The following is a 22,412-nucleotide window of genomic DNA, read 5'->3' as shown; positions in this document are numbered from 1 at the left end:
GGAGTTCTATCTGCCTGTCAGTGGCATCTTTTAGTGATGAGCCATCTGCAACCGAAACTACAGATCTAGCCGCCAATCTGGAGACTGGGGGATCCACCTTAGGACATTGAGCCCAACCCTTAACTACGTCAGAGGGGAAGGGGTAACGTGTGTCAGTAAGGCGCTTAGTAAAGCGCTTGTCCGGAACCGCTCTGGGCTTCTGGACAGCATCTCTGAAGTTAGAGTGATCAAAAAATGCACTCCGTGTACGTTTGGGAAACCTAAACTGGTGTTTCTCCTGCTGAGAGGCCGACTCCTCTATAGGTAGAGGCGGGGGAGATAGATCCAACACCTGATTGATGGACGAGATAAGATCATTTACTAAGGCGTCCCCTTCAGGTGTATCAAGATTGAGAGCAACATCAGGGTCCGAGCCCTGAGCTGCAACCTCCGCCTCGTCCTCCAGAGAGTCCTCAAGCTGGGAACCCGAGCAGCGTGAGGAAGTCGGGGAAGATTCCAAGCGAGCCCGCTTAGCTGGTCTGGGACTGTGGTCCGTGGAGGAGTCCTCCACGTGAGACCTAGGGTCCACCCCGGCCGGGGTGTACCGAGAGGGACCTGGAGGTGCCGATCTATCAGGGTCAGGGGCCTGTGTAAGGACCGGTCTGGACTGCAGGGCTTCCAGCAACTTGGCAGACCATTTGTCCATAGACTGAGCCATGGATTGTGAGAGTGACTCTGAGAGCTTTTCAGCAAAAACTGCAAACTCTGTCGCTGCCACCTGGACAGTGGAAGCAGGGGGGTCTGCCTGAGCCGAGGGGCCCACCAGTGACCGAGGCTCCGGCTGAGCAAGCGTAACAGGGGTCGAGCATTGCTCACAGTGAGGGTAGGTGGAACCCGCAGGTAGCATGGCCCTACAAGAGGTACATGTCGCAAAAAAACCCTGTGCTTTAGTGCCCTTGCTCCTTGTGGCCGACATGCTGTTGTGTCCTAGGAGCGTGATCACTGAGGGTATATAGAAAAAAGGGTATACAGCCCGGCCGAACAGAAATAAGTATATATATATACGTATCTATACCGGCACCCAAGGGGACCAACACCGAGTGACCGGTGCAGGCTTACCGACCGCTAAAAAGCGGGGTGTGTGTGCTCCAGATTCCCTGCCTGGTCTCCCAGAGCTGCAGAGCTGTTCTCTGTGATTCTCCACCGGCAGAATGTCCTAAAGATGGCTGCCGGAGCTCTCAGGGGAGGAGTGAAGCCATGGGCGGCGTTAGGAAAAGTGCGGGAATCTGGGGTCCCCACAGTGATCAGTGAGGGGGGAGGGAGCATACAGGATGCCCCGGCCCTCACATCCGACGTCAGGTCGGCTGTCCCGCCCCTATCTCTGATAGACAGGCCTGGGGGCGGGAGTTTTGCCACTAGGCCGCGATGAAGCCGGGAACTAAATTTAATACCGCGGCCGACAAGTAGGCGCGGTCGGCGCGGTAGTCCCCGGTCTTCACAATTCAGCGGCGTCCGGAAACCAGGCGCTCCATACACAGTCCCCATGGGGACACAGAGTACCTCGTGGATGCAGGGCCCTGTCCCTGAGGATAGATAAGCTCCTGTCCAGCAGATTCCCTCAGGGGCTGCGGCGGGAGCACGGTCCCAGAACCTGGATGACCGCTTCGGATCCCACTTCTACCAGAGCCCGCAGGGATGGAGAAGGAAACACGGCATGAGGCTCCGGCCGTCGTGCCCACAATGGGTACCTCAACCTTAACAGCACCGCCGACTCAGTGGGGTGAGAAGGGAGCATGCCGGGGGGCCCGTGGGGGCCCTCTTTTCTTCCAACCGATACAATCAGCAGCTGCTGCTGAGTAAAATGGAGATGTGTGAGTGGATGTGTGCCTCCTTCCACACAAAGCATAAAACTGAGGAGCCAGTGATGCACGGGAGGGTGTATAGGCAGAGGGGAGGGGTTACACTTTTGAGTGTAATACTTTGTGTGGCCTCCGGAGGCAGAAGCTATACACCCAATTGTCTGGGTCTCCCAATGGAGCGACAAAGAAATGGAATTTTCTCAAGAAAATTCCGCAGGTATTCAAAGATTACCGCACTCTCGGTAAAAAAACGCGGCAAACCGCACGCGGTTTGCCGCGGTATTGCATTCAATGCAATAAAGCACATTGGAAAAAAAAAAAAAAAAATTCACTCTGAGATAGATAGATAAAGAGACAGAAGAATAGATAGAGGGATGGATAGATAGATAGACAGACAGATAGATAGAGGACAGATCGCTGCATTTCCCACGGTCGGCAGTGAGTTCACATTACCGGCCGTGGGAAATGACCAGTAATTACCTCTGCTGTCTGCTGCATTCATTCAGCGCTGTGTCTGTGACAGTCGCGGCTGGATGTAAGCAGCGCAGGACCTGTGGATTACGTCGGAGCTGTGGATTACGCCGGAGCTTTGTTTCGGGAGGGGTTAATAAAATGGTGAACGAGGCTTGTTTGTTTTATTTAAAATAAAAGGATTTTTCTGTGTTTTTTCACTTTACTTACGGGTTGATCATGTCAGCTGTCACATAGACGCTGCCATGATCAAGCCTGGAGTTAATGGCGGTGATCCACCACCATTAATCCCTTGTATTACCCTGACAGCCACTGCTACACGGCTGCAGGAAGAGCCGGGGACACGCCGGTGCTGCCGCATAATGCATGCGACAGTGCCGGGGCAGCTGCGGCTGATATTCTCGGCTGCGGGAGGGGGAGTGAGGCGGGGGACATTAACCCTGCCCCTCTCCCTCCCCAGCCTGAGAATACCGGGCCGCCGCTGTGTGCTTACCTCGGCTGGACGGTAAATATACAGCGGAGCCCACATTCTTTTTTTTCTATATTTCCGTTTGCTTTCTATGTGTGTTCTATGTGTCTGTGATCTGTGTGTGTTTACTCTCTGCACGGCTTCCTCTTCCTGTAATGACATCACTTCCCTGCAAAACCGCAGACAAGCGATGTACATTACCGGAGGTAAACCGCGAAATACCGCAGGGAATAACGCAGGAAAACGCAGTGAACCGCACAGAATTTGCTGCCTGCGTTATTCCCTGCGGGATTTCACGATTAACATTGGAGTCAATGGAGTGAAATCCCGCAGCGGCGTGCGGAAAAGAAGTGACATGCAATTGTTTTTGCTGCGGGAATCCCGCAGCAAAACATGCAGCTGTCAAATTCCGCCTAGTGCGCACAGGATTTTTTTTGCCCATAGGTTTTGCTGGTGATTCACTGCAGAGATGTTATGAACATTTTCTGCAGCGAAACATGCAGCAAATCCGCAAAAAATCTGCGGCAAAATCCGGTAAGTGCGCACATAGCCTTAATCTGATTTTCCACCACTTATTAATAAGCTTACTTTGTGTCAGAAATTTGTAACCAAATTTTGGCAGAATTTCCAGAGTACACTGTTGTACACTAAGCCACACCCTCATTGGAGAAGGCGCAGGACGTGTCTAAAACACTACTATATTCCAAATCATGAAAGAATTATTGCATTTAGCTTGATAAATTTCCCCCTATGAGCTTATAATTTTAATCCACTTAGTCACACCATAATTGTAAATATATCTGTTTAAAAAAAAAATTGCATCACACTAGGTTCAAGTATAGTATATTTAATTTTTAAGTCGAGAAAGAAAGAAATCACGACCATCATGGATGTCGCTTATTTTATTTAGTTTTAAAGTGTGCCATGTGGTCGGGATTTCTAAATTTGAAAGGGTAGCTAGGAGTTTAATTGAATTTTTTTTAATTTGGGTGTATTTACAGTGCCTACAAGTAGTATTCAACCCCCTGCAGATTTAGCAGGTTTGATAAGATGCAAATAAGTTAGAGCCTGCAAACTTCAAACAAGAGCAGGATTAACAGATGCATAAATCTTACAAACCAACAAGTTATGTTGCTCAGTTAAATTTTGATAAATTTTCAACATAAAAGTGTGGGTCAATTATTATTCAACCCCTAGGTTTAATATTTTGTGGAATAACCCTTGTTTGCAATTACAGCTAATAATCGTCTTTTATAAGACCTGATCAGGCCGGCACAGGCCTCTGGAGTTATCTTGGCCCACTCCTCCATGCAGATCTTCTCCAAGTTATCTAGGTTCTTTGGGTGTCTCATGTGGACTTTAATCTTCAGCTCCTTCCACAAGTTTTCAATTGGGTTAAGGTCAGGAGACTGACTAGGCCACTGCAACACCTTGATTTTTTCCCTCTTGAACCAGGCCTTGGTTTTCTTGGCTGTGTGCTTTGGGTCGTTGTCTTGTTGGAAGATGAAATGACGACCCATCTTAAGATCCTTGATGGAGGAGCGGAGGTTCTTGGCCAAAATCTCCAGGTAGGCCGTGCTATCCATCTTCCCATGGATGCGGACCAGATGGCCAGGCCCCTTGGCTGAGAAACAGCCCCACAGCATGATGCTGCCACCACCATGCTTGACTGTAGGGATGGTATTCTTGGGGTCGTATGCAGTGCCATCCAGTCTCCAAATGTCACGTGTGTGGTTGGCACCAAAGATCTCGATCTTGGTCTCATCAGACCAGAGAACCTTGAACCAGTCTGTCTCAGAGTCCTCCAAGTGATCATGAGCAAACTTTAGACGAGCCTTGACATGACGCTTTGAAAGTAAAGGTATGAGATCTTCCCGGAGCTCCTTCCTTGTTGTCCTTGGGTTAGCCTTGACTCTTCGGACAAGCCTGGCCTCGGCACGGGTGGAAACTTTCAAAGGTTGTCCAGGCTATGGAAGGCTAACAGTAGTTCCATAAGCCTTCCACTTCCGGATGATGCTCCCAACAGTGGAGACAGGTAGGCCCAACTCCTTGGAAAGGGTTTTGTACCCCTTGCCAGCCTTGTGACCCTCCACGATCTTGTCTCTGATGGCCTTGGAATGCTCCTTTGTCTTTCCCATGTTGACCAAGTATGAGTGCTGTTCACAAGTTTGGGGAGGGTCTTAATTAGTCAGAAAAGGCTGGAAAAAGAGATAATTAATCCAAACATGTGAAGCTCATTGTTCTTTGTGCCTGAAATACTTCTTAATACTTTAGGGGAACCAAACAGAATTCTGGTGGTTTGAGGGGTTGAATAATAAATGACCCTCTGAATAAACTTTTCACAATTTAAAAAAAAAAATAAAAGAAATTACATTCTTTTTTGCTGCAGTGCATTTCACACTTCCAGGCTGATCTACAGTCCAAATGTCACAATGCCAAGTTAATTCCGAATGTGTAAACCTGCTAAATCTGCAGGGGGTTGAATACTACTTGTAGGCACTGTATTTATTTTAGGTGATTTATGTGTTAGGTATTTCCAGGCTTGTATTGCTGCTGTTAAGGGGGGGGGGTCTGGGAAAGTTAAAGAAGGGTTGGACATATGGGAGATAAGAAGATTTTTAAGGGGACGATAATTATTAACTGAAAGTTCCAGGTCCATTAAAGGGAAATGAATATGCTTCTTTAATTCAATATTGACTTTGCTTAACCCCTTCAGCCCCCGGGCACTTTCCGTTTTTGCGTTTTTGTTTTTTGCTCCCCTTCTTCCGAGAGCCGTAACTTTTTTATTTTTCCATCAATCTTGCCATATGAGGGCTTGTTTTTTGCGGGACGAGTTGTACTTTTAAATGAAACCATAAGTTTTACCATATAGTGTACGGGAAAACGGCAAAAAAATTCCAAGTGCGGAAAAATTGCAAAAAAAGTGGGATTGTACAATAGTTTTTGGGATATTTTATTCACCGTGTTCACTATATGGTAAAACTGATGTGTGGGTATGATGCCTCAGGTCGGTGCGAGTTTGTACACACCAAACATGTATAGGTTTACTTGTATCTAAGGGGTTAAAAAAAATTCACAAGCTTGTCCAAAAAACGTGGCGCACGTTTTGCGCCATTTTCCAAAACCCGTAGCGTTCTCATTTTTCAGGATCTGAGGCTCAGTGTTGGCTTATTTTTTGCGTCTCGACCTGACGTTCTTAACGGTACCATTTTTGCGCAGATGCTACGTTTTGATCGCCTATTATTGCATTTTGCGCAAAATTTGCGGCGACCAAAAAACGTAATTTTGGCGTTTGGAATTTTTTTGCCGCTACGCCGTTTACTGATCAGATTCATTGATTTTATATTTTGATAGATCGGGCATTTCTGAACGTGGCGATACCAAATATGTGTGTATTTTTTATTTTTTTAACCCTTTAATTTTCAATGGGGTGAAAGGGGGGTGATTTGAACTTTTAGGTTTTTTTATTTTTTTTTCAAACTTTTTTTTTTACTTTTTTTTTTTTATTTTACTAGTCCCCCTAGGGGGCTATTGCGATCAGCAATCCGATCGCTCTGCACTATCTGCAGATCTCAGCTACAGAGCTGAGAACTGCAGATTTGCTGCTTCACTTTCAATGCCGGCTGTATTCCGGCATTGAGAGGAAGTGACTCATGTTAGCTACAGGCGTCATCACATGACCCTGTGCTACCATGGCAACCGCCGAAAGTCACGTGATCATGTCACGTGACTTCCGGTGGGGGCGGGGTAAGTCACTGTCATGGCGGCGCCCATATACATATCGCTGCCAAGACTTTGGCAGCGAAATGTAAGGGGTTAATGGCCGCGGGTGGCAGCGATTCCAGCCGCGGCTAGCAGGCACACATATCAGCTGTTCACAACAGCTGATATGTGCGCGTCTCGCCGCCGCCTGCCGGCGGCAGGGGGCGGGGCTTACCAGCACACGATCCATGACGTATCTAGTACATCATGGGTCGTTAAGGGGTTAATTAAGTTTTTAATATGATACCCATAAAGGTCTGGAATTCCTATACCCCCTACTTTTATGTTTAGTTAATGTACAGGACCGACCAACAGTTTGGACACACCTTCTCATCTCTAGAACAACTAATAAGAGGAGACTTTGCGCAGCAGGCCTTCATGGTAAAATAGCTGCTAGGAAACCACTGCTAAGGACAGGCAACAAGCAGAAGAGACTTGTTTGGGCTAAAGAACACAAGGAATGGATATTAGACCAGTGGAAATCTGTCTGATGAGTCCAAATTTGAGATCTTTGGATCCAACCACTGTGTCTTTGTAGAAAAGGTGAACGGATGGACTTTACATGCCTGGTTCCCACCGTGAAGCATGGAGGAGGAGGTGTGGGGGTGCTTTGCTGGTGACACTGTTGGGGATTTATTCAAAACTGAAGGCATACAGAACCAGCATGCCTACCACAGCATCTTGCAGCGGCGTGCTATTCCACCCAGTTTCCGTTTAGTTGGACCATCATTTATTTTTCAACAGGACAATGACCCCAAACACACCTCCAGGCTGCATATCCTTTTCTTCCAGGCTCTTGGGCTGGTTTAATTGTCAGTAATGTAGTCCGGTGGCAGGAGCTGAGACAAACACGTCCTCACTCCTCCATAGCCAGGACACGCCCCCCCACCCCCACGACGTCCGTGTTTTAGGTACGTGTGACATCCGCTTTTTAACATGGATGTCACACGTACCCATGTTACCCTATTGTGCACTCTCACACGGCCGTGTTTTCACACGGACCGTGTGGCCCCACTATTTCACACGGAGACGTGCCCGTCTTTTCTCCAGCAGCACGGATGTCAGACGGACCACACACACACTGATGTGATCCGTGTGACATCAGTGTGACACGTACCGGAGAAAACACGGGTTTTTAAATAAAAAGATTTTCTATAGTTACCTGTATCCAGCGATGCTGTCTCCGGCTCTGCTGCCTTCCGCTCCTGACCCCCGCTCATTATTTTCATTGATTATTCACCGCAGTGAGCAGCTGAGAGCAGGGGCATCGCGGGGACAGCGAAGGAGACAACACCGCCGAAGACAGCATCGCTGGGGACATCGATAGTGACAGGTGAGTATTCTGCCAGCAGTGTGTGTGCAGGGACGTCCAGGAGGTCATCGGATTTCCCAATGAACTCTGATGACCTCCTGATGACACACATGCGACAACTGCATTACAGCGAGTTTCACGATGGTGACCTCCAGGGGTGGGTTCATAAGAGTTCATTGGGAACCCTGATGAGTCCCTGGATGTCATTGCACAAACTGCTGTATACTCACCTGTCACCGGCGATGTCCCCGGTGATGTCTCCAGCGATGCTGTCCTTGGCTGTGCTGTACCCAGCCTGTCCCCGCGATGCTCCGGCTTCCAGATCCTCATGCAGTGAATAATCAATGAAAATAATGAGCGTGGATCAGGCGCGGGACGCAGCAGAGCCGGAGAGAGCATTGCTGGATACAGGTAAATATAGAACATCTTTTCATTACAGAGACACGTGTTTTACCTGGTACGTGTCACACGTATGCAAACACGGATGTCACACGTATGACCATAACCATGAGTGTGACTGGTACCTGATTAAACACGGACGTCTGAAACCAGCATAATTGTACTTATGTTTGAAGCATTGTCTTATGAGGATCCGTTTTTGGGCTCAAAAACGGATCCTCACAAAGAATGAGCATGTCAGTTTGTGTGGCGTTTTTCTAATCTGCCTTTGCTATTGTAAACATTATCTATGACCTCAAAAACCTTTTGGTTTTTTAAAAAGCTGATCTGCTTTTGCAGCTGAAAAACGTATACTCAAAAAACGCAGCAAAAACGCTGTGTGTGAATGTAGCCTTAGATCAGGAATAGAACAGCCATTTGTAGGACATTTCATAACTTTCCCAAATTCCTATGAAAAAATATTCAGTACATTCTACATTGCACTACTGTCCCCAATTTATTATATATTTTAGGAGTCTGAGTCGGTCCATTTTATTCTGACTCGACCAAAATGAACACCGACTCCACAGCCCTGCTTGTGTGCTGACCAGACCGTTATAGGACATATATCTTCATTGTTATTCTCTTTAAAATATAATTTGAGGTTTTCTATTTGAGGCTTATAGCAGCTGTATTCTAGGCAAAATCCACCTGAAAAAGGACGTGGTGTGCACCATCTAAGGCCCTGTGCGCACTGGGAAATAACTTTTTCTTAAGAAAAATCCGCACCCTCTGGCAAAATACCACACCCACGGCAAAAAACGTGGTAATAACGCATCCGCGGTTTTGCAGCGATTTTTCCGCGGGTTGATACCTGCGGTTTTTTTTTACCATTTCTATGGCAAAAAACGCAGGTACTTGCGGAAAAGAAGTGACACGCTCATTATTTTTGCGGCAGAAATTCTGCAGCAAAACCGAGAGGTAAGAAAACCGCAATGTGAGCACACCATTTTTTTTCCCGCATAGGTTTTGCTGGGGAAGGACTTACAGCAAGTTGGGCTGCAGTGTGTACATCGCCCTGGCCAAAAACTGATGCTCTAGCAGGATACAGCTGATACAGTTTTTGGCCAGGGCGATGTACACACTGCAGCCCAACTTGCTGTGAGTAATACTTGATTTTTGGAGGACATTATCCTCTTATTGTTGCTTTTTTTATATTATATGCTGGGGAAGGACTGCAGCAAGGTTAGGAACAAAAACCGCAACTTTTCTGCTGCGAAATCCGCGGCAAAAAACGCAGTGTGCGCACAGGGCCTAAAGCAGTATTTATATCTGCAGAAAAATCTACAGCTAAATGAGGAGCAATGCAAATTTCATAATAATTATAATACTAAGAGGTTGTTTTGTATGCAGGAAAATGTGTACATAACTAATCTGACACATATAACTTACTTGTACTCAGGATATCCTGATGGGAGATCAAATCATCAAGTGTTTGGGGTCGATACTTTTCCACCCTGTATGAGGAGATATATTTTACCATGGTAGCTAAATGATGTATATAGTTTAGCGACTGGGATTAATAGAATAGGAATACCTTATGTTTTCTAACATGCATGCATACATTTTTTTTCTAGACTGATATAACCTATGGATCAGTCCTAAGTAATGAATCCATGGGAAAAGTATATAGGATAATACATGGCATTAATATAGGCAAGTAACCTCAGTACCAAAATGATGGCAAACGAAAATCTTGATGCAAAAAGGGAATATTTTATTTTATCTGGCAAGAAGTGGTCAATAATAGGCATAATTCGGATTAGAACAAACAAGCCAGCAGAATTATAAAAGGATATCATGTAGTCAAATGCACTGAGGTATGGGGTGTGGAGTCTTGTACTGTGGGGGAGCCGGGTGTGCAGTCGATGCGGCAGTGTTTTGCTTACATTAAAGGGGTGGTCTAGCACCTAAAATAGATTTTCTATCCTTACCCCCTAAGTACTTTTAGAATTATCTTTATAAGGCCTAAGCCACACGGCGAGAAAATCGGTGCGAGTGGAGTGTGATAAAACATCACATTCCCCTCGGACCAATTCTAGCCTATGTGTCAGCACCCATGAGCGATTATTTTCTCAGCCCTAATCGGACCGAGAAAACAATCGCAGCGTGCTGCAAGTGTAATGCGAGACTCTTTCTCTCGCACCCATTCAAGTGAATGGGGCAAGAGGAAAATCGCACTGCACTCGCGGTACACCGGTGTACCGCTAGTGCAGTGTGAGAATGGCAATAGCCGGCTACGCAGGAGAGAAATCCCTCCCTCCCCTCCTGAGTGCCGGCCCGCCCCCCGCAGCTAAGGTCTGCTCGCACGAACGGACCTCAGTTGCAAGGACACACGCATGACACTCGGCTCTGCTGTACTGCCAGCACGAGCCGAGTGTCATGCAAGTGGATCGCAGTAATCCCCGTGTGGCCCCAGCCGAATACAATTCCTTACTAGTGATGAGCGCGCTCTACCATGCTCAAGTGCTCTGTACTCGTAACCAGCAGTTGGCTCCTCGATAAGACGCAATTCAAGTACCCGAGTATAATGGAATTGAAAGGGGAATTCAAGCATTTTTCCAGGAAATCTTTCAGAAAAATGATCAAGTCCCCATTAACTTCCATTATACTCGTGTACTCGAGTCATGCCCATTCAAACTTCAAACCGCTTGTTACGAATACTGAGCATGGTAGTACTTGCTCATCACTATTCCCTTAACTTCTCCCTGTCTAATCCCTAAGGCCTCCTTCACACATCTGTATATCCGATACGTGTGACGTCCATTTTCACACTTAAGGGAGACACGGGCACATGTAGACCCATTAAAATCAATGGGTCTGCGCACACATGCGTCTTATCACATGGACCGTGGGCTGATTGTGCGGCGCTGTATCAGACTGAGGGTTACGGCAGGTTGTAGGCTTGTCGAAAGAGGTGGGTCTTCAGGTTCCTTTTGAAGCTTGTCAAGGTAGGCGAGAGTCTAATATGTTGTGGCAGAGCATTCCAGAGTATGGGGGAGACACGGGAGAAATCTTGGATGCGATGGTGGGAGGAGGTCGGAGGAGATGGGAGGGGAGTAGAGAAAGAAATCTTGTGAGGATCGGAAGTTACGTGCAGGTAAGTACCAGGAGACTAGGTCAGTATGTGCTCCGTGTGCCATCAGACACGTGTGACATGTATCATATAAAACCACGTTTCTGTGACATAGAAATTAATTTCTATACTCACCTTCTCCAGTGCTGCTGTCTCTGCCGCTGCTGTCACTTCTTTCCAACCCCAGCTCATTGCATATTCACTGCACTTCGGGCTGGAAGCAGGAGCAGCAGGAGTCAGCAGGGCCGGAGACCACAGAGCGAAAGACATCAGCACCACGGATAGCAGTGACTGGGACAGGTGAGCAGAAAGTTCCTGCTCTCCGTGTGTTATCATGGACAGCACACGGAGAACATTTGTGTGCCAAAATTATGGCATACGGAGGGCCATATGTACCTTTTACATGTCCGTGCAAAACGTGCGTGTTTTTCACAGATGTGCAAAAAAGGCCTAAATATTTCCTGTGATGTTCCATTTGAGAGGAATCTCAAATGTGACGATACAGGAGTCCAGCACCGCACTCCCTTTTCCAATCACCCAGGACGTCTTCAGAGGTCACCTATGCAGGAAACTAGTAAGTAACTGCAGCGGTGCCCCCATATGACGTCCTGTTTGAGGAGTGAGCTCAGCCCCAGCCTCCTGTGACATCACATTTGAGACTCCTCTCAAACAAAACGTCACAGAAAGTGGTTATCAAACTAAAAAAAAACACAGATTTAAGGATTAACTCAGTAGGGAGAAGTGTAGGGTATTATGTAATAAAGAGATTTACAAAAGTGGTTAGGGTGTAAGAATAGTTAGAAAGAAGGGAATTTTGTTTACTTACCGTAAATTCCTTTTCTTCTAGCTCCAATTGGGAGACCCAGACAATTGGGTGTATAGGCTATGCCTCCGGAGGCCGCACAAAGTATTACACTAAAAGTGTAAAGCCCCTCCCCTTCTGCGTATACACCCCCCGTGCTCCCACGGGCTCCTCAGTTTTGGTGCAAAAGCAAGAAGGAGGAAAAATATTATAAACTGGTTTAAAGTAAATTCAATCCGAAGGAATATCGGAGAACTGAAACCATTCAACATGAACAACATGTGTACACAAAAAAACAGGGGCGGGTGCTGGGTCTCCCAATTGGAGCTAGAAGAAAAGGAATTTACGGTAAGTAAACAAAATTCCCTTCTTCTTTGTCGCTCCATTGGGAGACCCAGACAATTGGGACGTCCAAAAGCAGTCCCTGGGTGGGTAAATAATACCTCATAATAGAGCCGTAACGGCTCCGTCCTACAAGTGGGCAACCGCCTCCTGAAGGACTCACCTACCTAGGCTGGCATCCGCCGAAGCATAGGTATGCACCTGATAGTGTTTCGTGAAAGTGTGCAGGCTCGACCAGGTAGCCGCCTGACACACCTGTTGAGCCGTAGCCTGGTGCCTCAAAGCCCAGGACGCACCCACGGCTCTGGTAGAATGGGCCTTCAGCCCTGAGGGAACCGGAAGCCCAGCAGAACGGTAAGCTTCGAGAATTGGTTCCTTGATCCACCGAGCCAGGGTTGATTTGGAAGCCTGTGACCCTTTACGCTGGCCAGCGACAAGGACAAGGAGTGCATCCGAGCGGCGCAGGTGCGCCGTACGAGAAATGTAGAGTCTGAGTGCTCTCACCAGATCTAACAAGTGCAAATCCTTTTCACATTGGTGAATTGGATGAGGGCAAAAAGAGGGTAAGGAGATATCCTGATTGAGATGAAAAGGGGATACCACCTTAGGTAAAAATTCCGGAACCGGACGCATAACCACCTTGTCCTGGTGAAACACCAGGAAAGGGGCTTTGCATGACAATGCTGCTAGCTCAGACACTCTCCGAAGTGAAGTGACTGCTACTAGGAAAACAACTTTCTGCGAAAGGCGTGCGAGAGAAATATCCCTCATTGGCCCGAACGGTGGTTTCTGAAGAACCATCAGCACCCTGTTCAGATCCCAGGGTTCCAACGGACGTTTGTAAGGAGGGACGATGTGACAAACCCCCTGCAGGAACGTGCGTACCTGTGGAAGTCTGGCCAAGCGCTTCTGAAAAAAACACAGAGAGCGCAGAGACTTGTCCCTTAAGGGAGCCAAGCGACAAACCCTTTTCCAATCCGGACTGAAGAAAGGACAGAAAAGTGGGCAAGGCAAATGGCCAGGGAGAAAAACCCTGATCAGAGCACCATGACAGGAACATTTTCCACGTCCTGTGTAGTCTTGGCGGACGTTGGTTTCCTAGCCTGTCTCATAGTGGCAATGACCTCTTGAGATAATCCTGAAGACGCTAAGATCCAGGACTCAATGGCCACACAGTCAGGTTGAGGGCCGCAGAATTCAGATGGAAAAACGGCCCTTGAGACAGCAAGTCTGGTCGGTCTGGTAGTGCCCACGGTTGGCCGACCGTGAGATGCCACCGATCCGGGTACCACGACCTCCTCGGCCAGTCTGGAGCGACGAGGATGGCGCGGCGGCAGTCGGTCCTGATCTTGCGTAACACTCTGGGCAACAGTGCCAGCGGAGGAAACACATAAGGGAGTTGAAACTGCGACCAATCCTGAACTAAGGCGTCTGCCGCCAGAGCTCTGTGATCGTGAGAACGTGCCATGAATGCCGTGACCTTGTTGTTGTGCCGGGACGCCATTAGGTCGACGTCCGGCATCCCCCAGCGGCAACAGATCTCCTGAAACACGTCCGGGTGAAGGGACCATTCCCCTGCGTCCATGCCCTGGCGACTGAGAAAATCTGCTTCCCAGTTTTCCACGGCCGGGATGTGAACTGCGGAGATGGTGGAGGCCGTGGCTTCCACCCACATCAAAATCCGCCGGACCTCCTGGAAGGCTTGCCGACTGCGTGTTCCTCCTTGGTGGTTGATGTAAGCCACCGCTGTGGAGTTGTCCGACTGAATTCGGATCTGCTTGCCTTCCAGCCACTGCTGGAACGCTTTTAGGGCTAGATACACTGCCCTGATCTCCAGAACATTGATCTGAAGTGAGGACTCTTGCCGAGTCCACGTACCCTGAGCCCTGTGGTGGAGAAAAACTGCTCCCCACCCTGACAGACTCGCGTCCGTCGTGACCACCGCCCAGGATGGGGGTAGGAAGGATTTCCCCTTCGATAATGAAGTGGGATGAAGCCACCACCGAAGGGAAGCTTTGGTTGCCTGAGAGAGGGAGACGTTCCTGTCGAGGGACGTCGGCTTCCTGTCCCATTTGCGTAGGATGTCCCATTGAAGAGGACGCAGGTGAAACTGCGCGAACGGGACTGCCTCCATTGCTGCCACCATCTTCCCCAGGAAGTGCATGAGGCGCCTCAAGGGGTGTGATTGACCTTGAAGGAGAGATTGCACCCCCGTCTGCAGTGAGCGCTGCTTGTTCAGCGGAAGCTTCACTATCGCTGAGAGGGTATGAAACTCCATGCCAAGATATGCCAGCGATTGGGCCGGTGTCAGATTTGACTTTGGAAAATTGATGATCCACCCGAAACTCTGGAGAGTCTCCAGAGTCGCGGTGAGGCTGTGCTGGCATGCCTCTTGAGAGGGAGCCTTGACCAGCAGATCGTCTAAGTAAGGGATCACCGAGTGACCCTGAGAGTGGAGGACCGCAACTACTGCAGCCATGGCCTTGGTGAAAACCCGTGGGGCTGTCGCCAGGCCGAACGGCAGTGCCACGAACTGCAGGTGTTCGTCTCCTATGGCGAAGCGCAGGAAGCGCTGATGCTCTGGAGCAATCGGTACGTGGAGATAAGCATCTTTGATATCGATCGATGCAAGGAAATCTCCTTGGGACATTGAGGCGATGACGGAGCGGAGGGATTCCATCCGGAACCGCCTGGTCTTTACGTGTTTGTTGAGCAGTTTTAGGTCCAGAACAGGACGGAAAGACCCGTCCTTCTTTGGAACCACAAACAGGTTGGAGTAAAACCCGTGACCCTGTTGCTGAAGAGGAACAGGGACCACCACTCCTTCTGTCTTCAGAGTGCCCAGCGCCTGCAGAAGAGCATCGGCTCGCTCGGGAGGCGGAGATGTTCTGAAAAATCGAGTCGGAGGACGAGAGCCGAACTCTATCCTGTAACCGTGAGACAGAATGTCTCTGACTTAGACCGCCATGGATCGGAGATCCTCTGATCCTTCTGAGGCCTTTTGTACGAGGAGAATTGGGACCTGCCCGCACCCCGACAGGACCGAAACCTCGACTGTCCCCTCCTCTGTTGGGGTAATTTTAGTTTGGCCTGGGGTAAGGATGTTTCCTTTCCCATGGATTGTTTGATGATTTCATCCAGCCTCTCACCAAACAAACGGTCGCCAGAAAATGGCAAACCGGATAAGCACTTTTTGGAAGCCGAATCTGCCTTCCATTCCCGCAGCCACAAGGCTCTGCGTATTGCCACCGAATTGTCGGCTGCAACCGCCGTAGGCTCGCAGAGTCCAGGACAGCATTAATAGCGTAGGACGCAAATGCCGACGTTTGGGAAGTTATGGACGCCACTTGCGGCGCAGACGTACGTGTGAGTGCGTCAATTTGCGCTTGACCCGCTGCAATAGCTTGGAGTGCCCATACGGCTGCGAATGCTGGAGCAAAAGACGCGCCGATAGCTTCATAGATGGATTTCAACCAGAGCTCCATCTGTCTGTCAGTGGCATCCTTGAGCGAAGCCCCATCTTCAATTGCAACTATGGATCTAGCCGCCAGTCTGGAGACAGGAGGATCCCCTTAGGACACTGAGTCCAGCCCTTGACAACCTCGGGGGGGGAAGGGATAACGTGTGTCCTTAATGCGCTTGGAAAAAACGCTTATCTGGACAAACTCGGTGTTTCTGTACTGTCTCTCTGAAGTCGGAGTGATCCAGAAACATACTCGTTGTACGCTTGGGGAACCTGAAACGGAATTTCTCCTGCTGAGAGGCTGACTCCTCCACTGGAGGAGCCGAGGGAGAAATATCCAACATTTGATGTATCGACGCGATAAGATCATTCACTATGGCGTCACCATCAGGAGTATCAAGGTTGAGAGCGGCCTCAGGATCAGAATCCTGATCAGCTACCTCCGCTTCATCATACAGAGAGTCCTCCTTCTGAGACCCTGAACAATGTGATGAGGTAGAGGGGATTTCCCAGCGAGCTCGCTTAGGCGGTCTGGGGCTGCGGTCCGTGTCAGAGACCTCACCCTGGGATCTATGAGACACCCCGGGGGAACATTGTTGTTCCAACTGAGGGGAACCAGGGGGCAATGATTCCACAGTGCCCATGGTCTGAGATACCGGTCTGAACTGCAAGGCTTCTAGAATCTTAGCTATAGTCTCAGAAAGTCTGTCAGTAAAAACTGTAAACTCCGTCCCTGTCACCTGGACAGTGTTAGCTGGTGGTTCCCCCTGGGCCCCCCTTAGCAGAGGCTCTGGCTGAGCAAGTGCCACAGGGGCCGAGCATTGCACACAATGAGGGTCAGTGGAACCTGCCGGTAGCGAGGTCGTACATGCGGCGCAGGCAGCATAGTAAGCCTGTGTTTTGGCACCCCTGCCTCTTGTGGGTGACATGCTGTTGTCTCCCCTGAGCAACACAATAGGGTATATAGCCAGAAATCCACCGTGCACCATACAGTGTAAAGTATAGCCCATAAACATATAATCTATAATTACACTTCTGCACAAGTGGGGCCAGCACCTCAGGTGCTGATTACCGCCCGCTTAAAGCGGTTGTGTGGCCACCAGCATCCCTGCCTGGGTCCCCCAGCGCTTGTCTCCCCTCTGCAGCGTCAGGGGAGCTGACAGGAATGGCTGCCGGCGTCCTGAGGAGAGGAGGGAGCCGTGGGCGTGACCCAGAAAGTGCGGGAACTGGTGCCCCACTGTGCACAGTGAGGGGGGTGGAGTATGCAAAGCATGCTCCAGCCCTCAGTGCTGCCGTCCTGTACAGCGTGCCGCCCTTCACCTGACTGGCAGGGCTGGGGGCGGGAAGAAAAAGAGACTAGGCCGCAAAAGCCGGGGACTCGAGTTATAAGCGCGGCCGCCGTATAAGCGCGGTCGGTGCGGAAGTCCCCGGCGCACTAACAGTCCCAGCCGCGCCGCAGTGATAACAATGGCAGCGGCGGTCAGCGCGGCAGTCCCCATACACTAACACACTCAGCGACGCTGCAGTGTGTAATGGCACAAACGCAGTCAGCGCCGCGGTCCCCGGTGCACTAGCACACCCAGCAATGCTGGAGTGTTGCTGTGCGCGGTCCCCACGGGGACACAGAGTACCTCAAAGTAGCAGGGCCATGTCCCTGAACGATACTCGGCTCCTATCCAGCAGAGTCCTCAGGAGCTGTGGATGGAGCACGGTCTCATGTGCCTGGAGACCGATTAGGATCCCACTTCACCCAGAGCCCTAAGGGAGATGGGGAAGGAAAACAGCATGTGGGCTCCAGCCTCCGTACCCGCAATGGATACCTCAACCTTAACAACACCGCCGACAAGAGTGGGGTGAGAAGGGAGCATGCTGGGGGCCCTGTTATGGGCCCTCTTTTCTTCCATCCGACATAGTCAGCAGCTGCTGCTGACTAAGCTGTGGAGCTATGCGTGCATGTCTGCCTCCTTCGCACAAAGCAAAAAACTGAGGAGCCCGTGGGAGCACAGGGGGTGTATACGCAGAAGGGGAGGGGCTTTACACTTTTAGTGTAATACTTTGTGCGGCCTCCGGAGGCATAGCCTATACACCCAATTGTCTGGGTCTCCCAATGGAGCGACAAAGAAACACATTTTAGGTTCCAGATCACCCCTTTAAGTTAGGACTGTGGTCCTTTCCTAGAGCACATACACTTCAGGAGGAGTAATGTCGGTCTTTCTCTCTATACACAGCATAAGTCCTATGACCCCTGGCCTTCACTAAGGAACAGGTATAGTACACACTGGGGTTAACAGAACCTGTCTACAGGTTTTTCCCTTCTGAGCTGCGGCCACCACCAGTGAACCCTTATATACAGCATTCCAGAATACTATATACAAGTGCCCAGGTCGCTCTGTATAACGTAAAAAACATTTTATTATACTCACCTAGGGGCGGTCTGGTCTGATGGGCGTCGCTGGTTTTCGGTCCAGGGCCACCTCTATCCTGTGCAGTCACCGTCCTCCTGCCCGGCCCCATGTGGATGAGAAGCCTTACGTCATCCACACAGAGGCCTCCATTGCGCTCCTGCGCAGGCGCACTTTGATCTGCACGGCTGAGGGCAAAGCAAAGTATTGTAATGCACAGGAGCGAGGAAAGGTCAAAGAATGCCCGAGCATGCGCACTACAGTACTTTGCTCTACCCTTAGAAGTGATCAAAGTGTGCCTGCGCAGGAGCACAATGAAGACCTCTCTGTGAATGATGTACGACACACCATACACACGGGGCTGGGCAGGACGACGGTGATTGCACAAGAAGGAGGAGGCGCCGGACCGGAGAGCAGGGTCAGCGACATCTATCGGAGTGGACTGCCCCCTAGGTATTATAAAGGTCTTCATGTTATACAGATTGGCCTGGGCTCTTATATACAGTATTCTGGAATGCTGTATATAAAGAGCCTAATGATGGTGGCCGCAGCTCATAATGGAAAAACCTGGTGACAGCTTCCCTTTAGGGACACAATGAATTTTTGGGTTTTCATTTCTTCCTCCCCTTCATGCAAGAGACATAGCTTTTTTATTTTTCCTCTGGCATAGTGTGAGGACTCGTTTTTAGAAGGACGAGTTGTATTTTTCATTGTCACCAATCATTATATCATGTGATGCACTGGAAATCCGGAAAATAAAATTTGGGAGTAAAGTGGTTATAGAAAGAAATCGGGATTTCCCCGGGTCACATCACTAGTGCCATATAAATACTGGGGAGTGTGTAATAGCAGCGGTATGTCTATTGGAGGGAAACAACAGCTACAGGCATGGGGGGGCCACACAGGACAGGCATGGGGGGGGGGGGCACACAGGACAGGCATGGGGGGGGGGCACACAGGACAGGCATGGGGGGGGGGGCACACAGGACAGGCATGGGGGGGGGGGCACACAGGACAGGCATGGGGGGGGCCACACAGGACAGGCATGGGGGGGGGGGGCACACAGGACAGGCATGGGGGGGGGGGCACACAGGACAGGCATGGGGGGGGGGGGGGGCACACAGGACAGGCATGGGGGGGGGGCACACAGGACAGGCATGGGGGGGGGGGGGCACACAGGACAGGCATGGGGGGGGGGCACACAGGACAGGCATGGGGGGGGGGGCACACAGGACAGGCATGGGGGGGGGGGGCACACAGGACAGGCATGGGGGGGGGGGGCACACAGGACAGGCATGGGGGGGGGGGGCACACAGGACAGGCATGGGGGGGGGGGGCACACAGGACAGGCATGGGGGGGGCACACAGGACAGGCATGGGGGGGGCACACAGGACAGGCATGGGGGGGGGCACACAGGACAGGCATGGGGGGGGGCACACAGGACAGGCATGGGGGGGGGCACACAGGACAGGCATGGGGGGGGGGCACACAGGACAGGCATGGGGGGGGGGCACACAGGACAGGCATGGGGGGGCACACAGGACAGGCATGGGGGGGGCACACAGGACAGGCATGGGGGGGGGCACACAGGACAGGCATGGGGGGGGGCACACAGGACAGGCATGGGGGGGGGCACACAGGACAGGCATGGGGGGGGGGCACACAGGACAGGCATGGGGGGGGGGCACACAGGACAGGCATGGGGGGGGGGCACACAGGACAGGCATGGGGGGGGGCCACACAGGACAGGCATGGGGGGGGGGCACACAGGACAGGCATGGGGGGGGGGCCACACAGGACAGGCATGGGGGGGGGGCCACACAGGACAGGCATGGGGGGGGGGCCACACAGGACAGGCATGGGGGGGGGGCCACACAGGACAGGCATGGGGGGGGGGCCACACAGGACAGGCATGGGGGGGGGGCCACACAGGACAGGCATGGGGGGGGGGCCACACAGGACAGGCATGGGGGGGGGGGCCACACAGGACAGGCATGGGGGGGGGGCCACACAGGACAGGCATGGGGGGGGGGCCACACAGGACAGGCATGGGGGGGGGGCACACAGGACAGGCATGGGGGGGGGGCCACACAGGACAGGCATGGGGGGGGGGCCACACAGGACAGGCATGGGGGGGGGGCCACACAGGACAGGCATGGGGGGGGGGCCACACAGGACAGGCATGGGGGGGGGCCACACAGGACAGGCATGGGGGGGGGCCCACACAGGACAGGCATGGGGGGGGGGCCACACAGGACAGGCATGGGGGGGGGCCACACAGGACAGGCATGGGGGGGGCCACACAGGACAGGCATGGGGGGGGGCCACACAGGACAGGCATGGGGGGGGGCCACACAGGACAGGCATGGGGGGGGGCCACACAGGACAGGCATGGGGGGGGGCCACACAGGACAGGCATGGGGGGGGCCACACAGGACAGGCATGGGGGGGGGGCCACACAGGACAGGCATGGGGGGGGGGGGCACACAGGACAGGCATGGGGGGGGGGGCCACACAGGACAGGCATGGGGGGCCACACAGGACAGTTACAATGTGCCATATAGGACAGTCGCCGGCAACCAAAACCTCCAGCAGCCCCGGACTGACAGTCACAATATGTCACCAGCGACAGCGTGTGATGCAGCTGTAGGTCACACACAGGACCAGTGCAGCCGATATCACACTATATACTGTATATACACAGACGCCTATCTGTAACACGTGACCCCGGCTCTCCCCACCACACACAGCAGTGATGTCCGGTAACACCGGGACACTCGGCGCACGCTCCGTACCATGGCAGGTTCCTGCTTTTTGCGGGCTGACTTTTGCCGTCGGAGACCATGTTATCTGTACAGCAGCGCGCAGTTACCAAGGAGCCGGCAGGACTCAAGGCTCAGGCTCCAGGTTCTGAGTACCGCGCTTAATTCAGGGGCGGGGCCTGAATTTCGCGGCTCTCAGACTCTTCTCGAATCTCGCGAGAGTTCCGGGGTGTGAGCGGCAGGAGCTGCGCACTGCTGTTTCCCCACGTGACTGGTGCTGGCGCCCCGTGCTACTCTGTGTGCCGGGGCCCGGGAGTCTAAGGCGGGCGTGTGTCTGGTGCTCCGGGCTGTGAGCAGGTGGAGGCGCTCGCCTGGGAATCCCCGGTAACAGCTCTGCGGTTTAGTCCGCACCATTGCCTCAGATTGCAGCGCTGTGCCTGTGGAGTGAGGGTCACATAAACCGGAACCTGTCAGGTGCAGTTTGTACCCAGAGCCGTGGGTGTATATTGCTAATCCCTGCCTCACCGTCCCTGTATACAGTGGTATAGATATAGAGATCTTTAGAAAAAGTATTTCTAAAGGGGCGTGCTGCCAACTAGCCAAGGTAACGCCCATGTGACTAGTCCCCTCACTCATTAGCATATCATAAAGGATCTTGAGAAATACTTTTTCTAAAGATCTCTTTATCTATGCTAGTGTATACAGGGACGGTTAGGCAGGGATTAGCAATATGCACCCAGCACTGCTCGTGGTCCTGGGTGCATATTGCACCTGATGGGTTTCCTTTAGGGACCTGGGATTTCTTTTGTTTTTCTTCTTCCGTTAGTCATTCCTTTTGTCCTGTAGCTGTATGCACTGGCCGATGGGGAAAACACAAGTGCCATGAATAAGGCTCACAACTCTACAATTAGGCATTAAAGGGAAACTGTCACCAGATTTTCCATGCACGAGTATAAGCCAAGCCTAGCATCTTCAGCAGCTCCTGCAGGCCACAAAGGTGCATGTTATCTCCCCGACTCCCCCGTACACCCCCAAATACCTTTGGAAAAATGTATTAGTTTGTCCGGTTCAATGGGCGTGCTTACTGCGACATCTGTCCCTCGTCTATCTGCTGATCGCCGTGTTCTTGTTATGACTGACTTGGATGATGCTTCCTACATAGCCTGGTGAATCTCGCGTCTGTCTGCACAGAGACATCGCCGGCTCGCAGAGGTACACTGTTGCGGACAGAGCCTAATACATAAGTGCGCCACATCTTTCCTGCTCCTGACTTA

General features: G+C 51.4%; 1 protein-coding gene across 1 annotated transcript in view; it reads right to left on the bottom strand.

The window, feature by feature from the left end:
• The window catches only part of RFC5 (replication factor C subunit 5), a 75,071-nt gene extending 53,731 nt beyond the window's left edge, over positions 1–21,340 (bottom strand). Inside the window, exons 1-2 of the mRNA XM_075341852.1 lie at positions 21,172–21,340; positions 9,683–9,747 (exon numbers count right to left, since the gene is read on the bottom strand). Coding sequence (XP_075197967.1) covers positions 9,683–9,747; positions 21,172–21,221 — 115 coding nt within the window. The 5' untranslated portion in view covers positions 21,222–21,340. The remainder of the gene's footprint in view (positions 1–9,682; positions 9,748–21,171) is intronic.
• Positions 21,341–22,412: the final 1,072 nt, after the last annotated feature.

The sequence above is a fragment of the Anomaloglossus baeobatrachus genome, chromosome 1 (assembly GCF_048569485.1).
Source record: "Anomaloglossus baeobatrachus isolate aAnoBae1 chromosome 1, aAnoBae1.hap1, whole genome shotgun sequence".
In the NCBI taxonomy this organism is placed as follows: domain Eukaryota; kingdom Metazoa; phylum Chordata; class Amphibia; order Anura; family Aromobatidae; genus Anomaloglossus; species Anomaloglossus baeobatrachus.
Note: the sequence above shows the minus strand (reverse complement) of the source record. Positions and strands in the feature narration are given on the sequence as shown.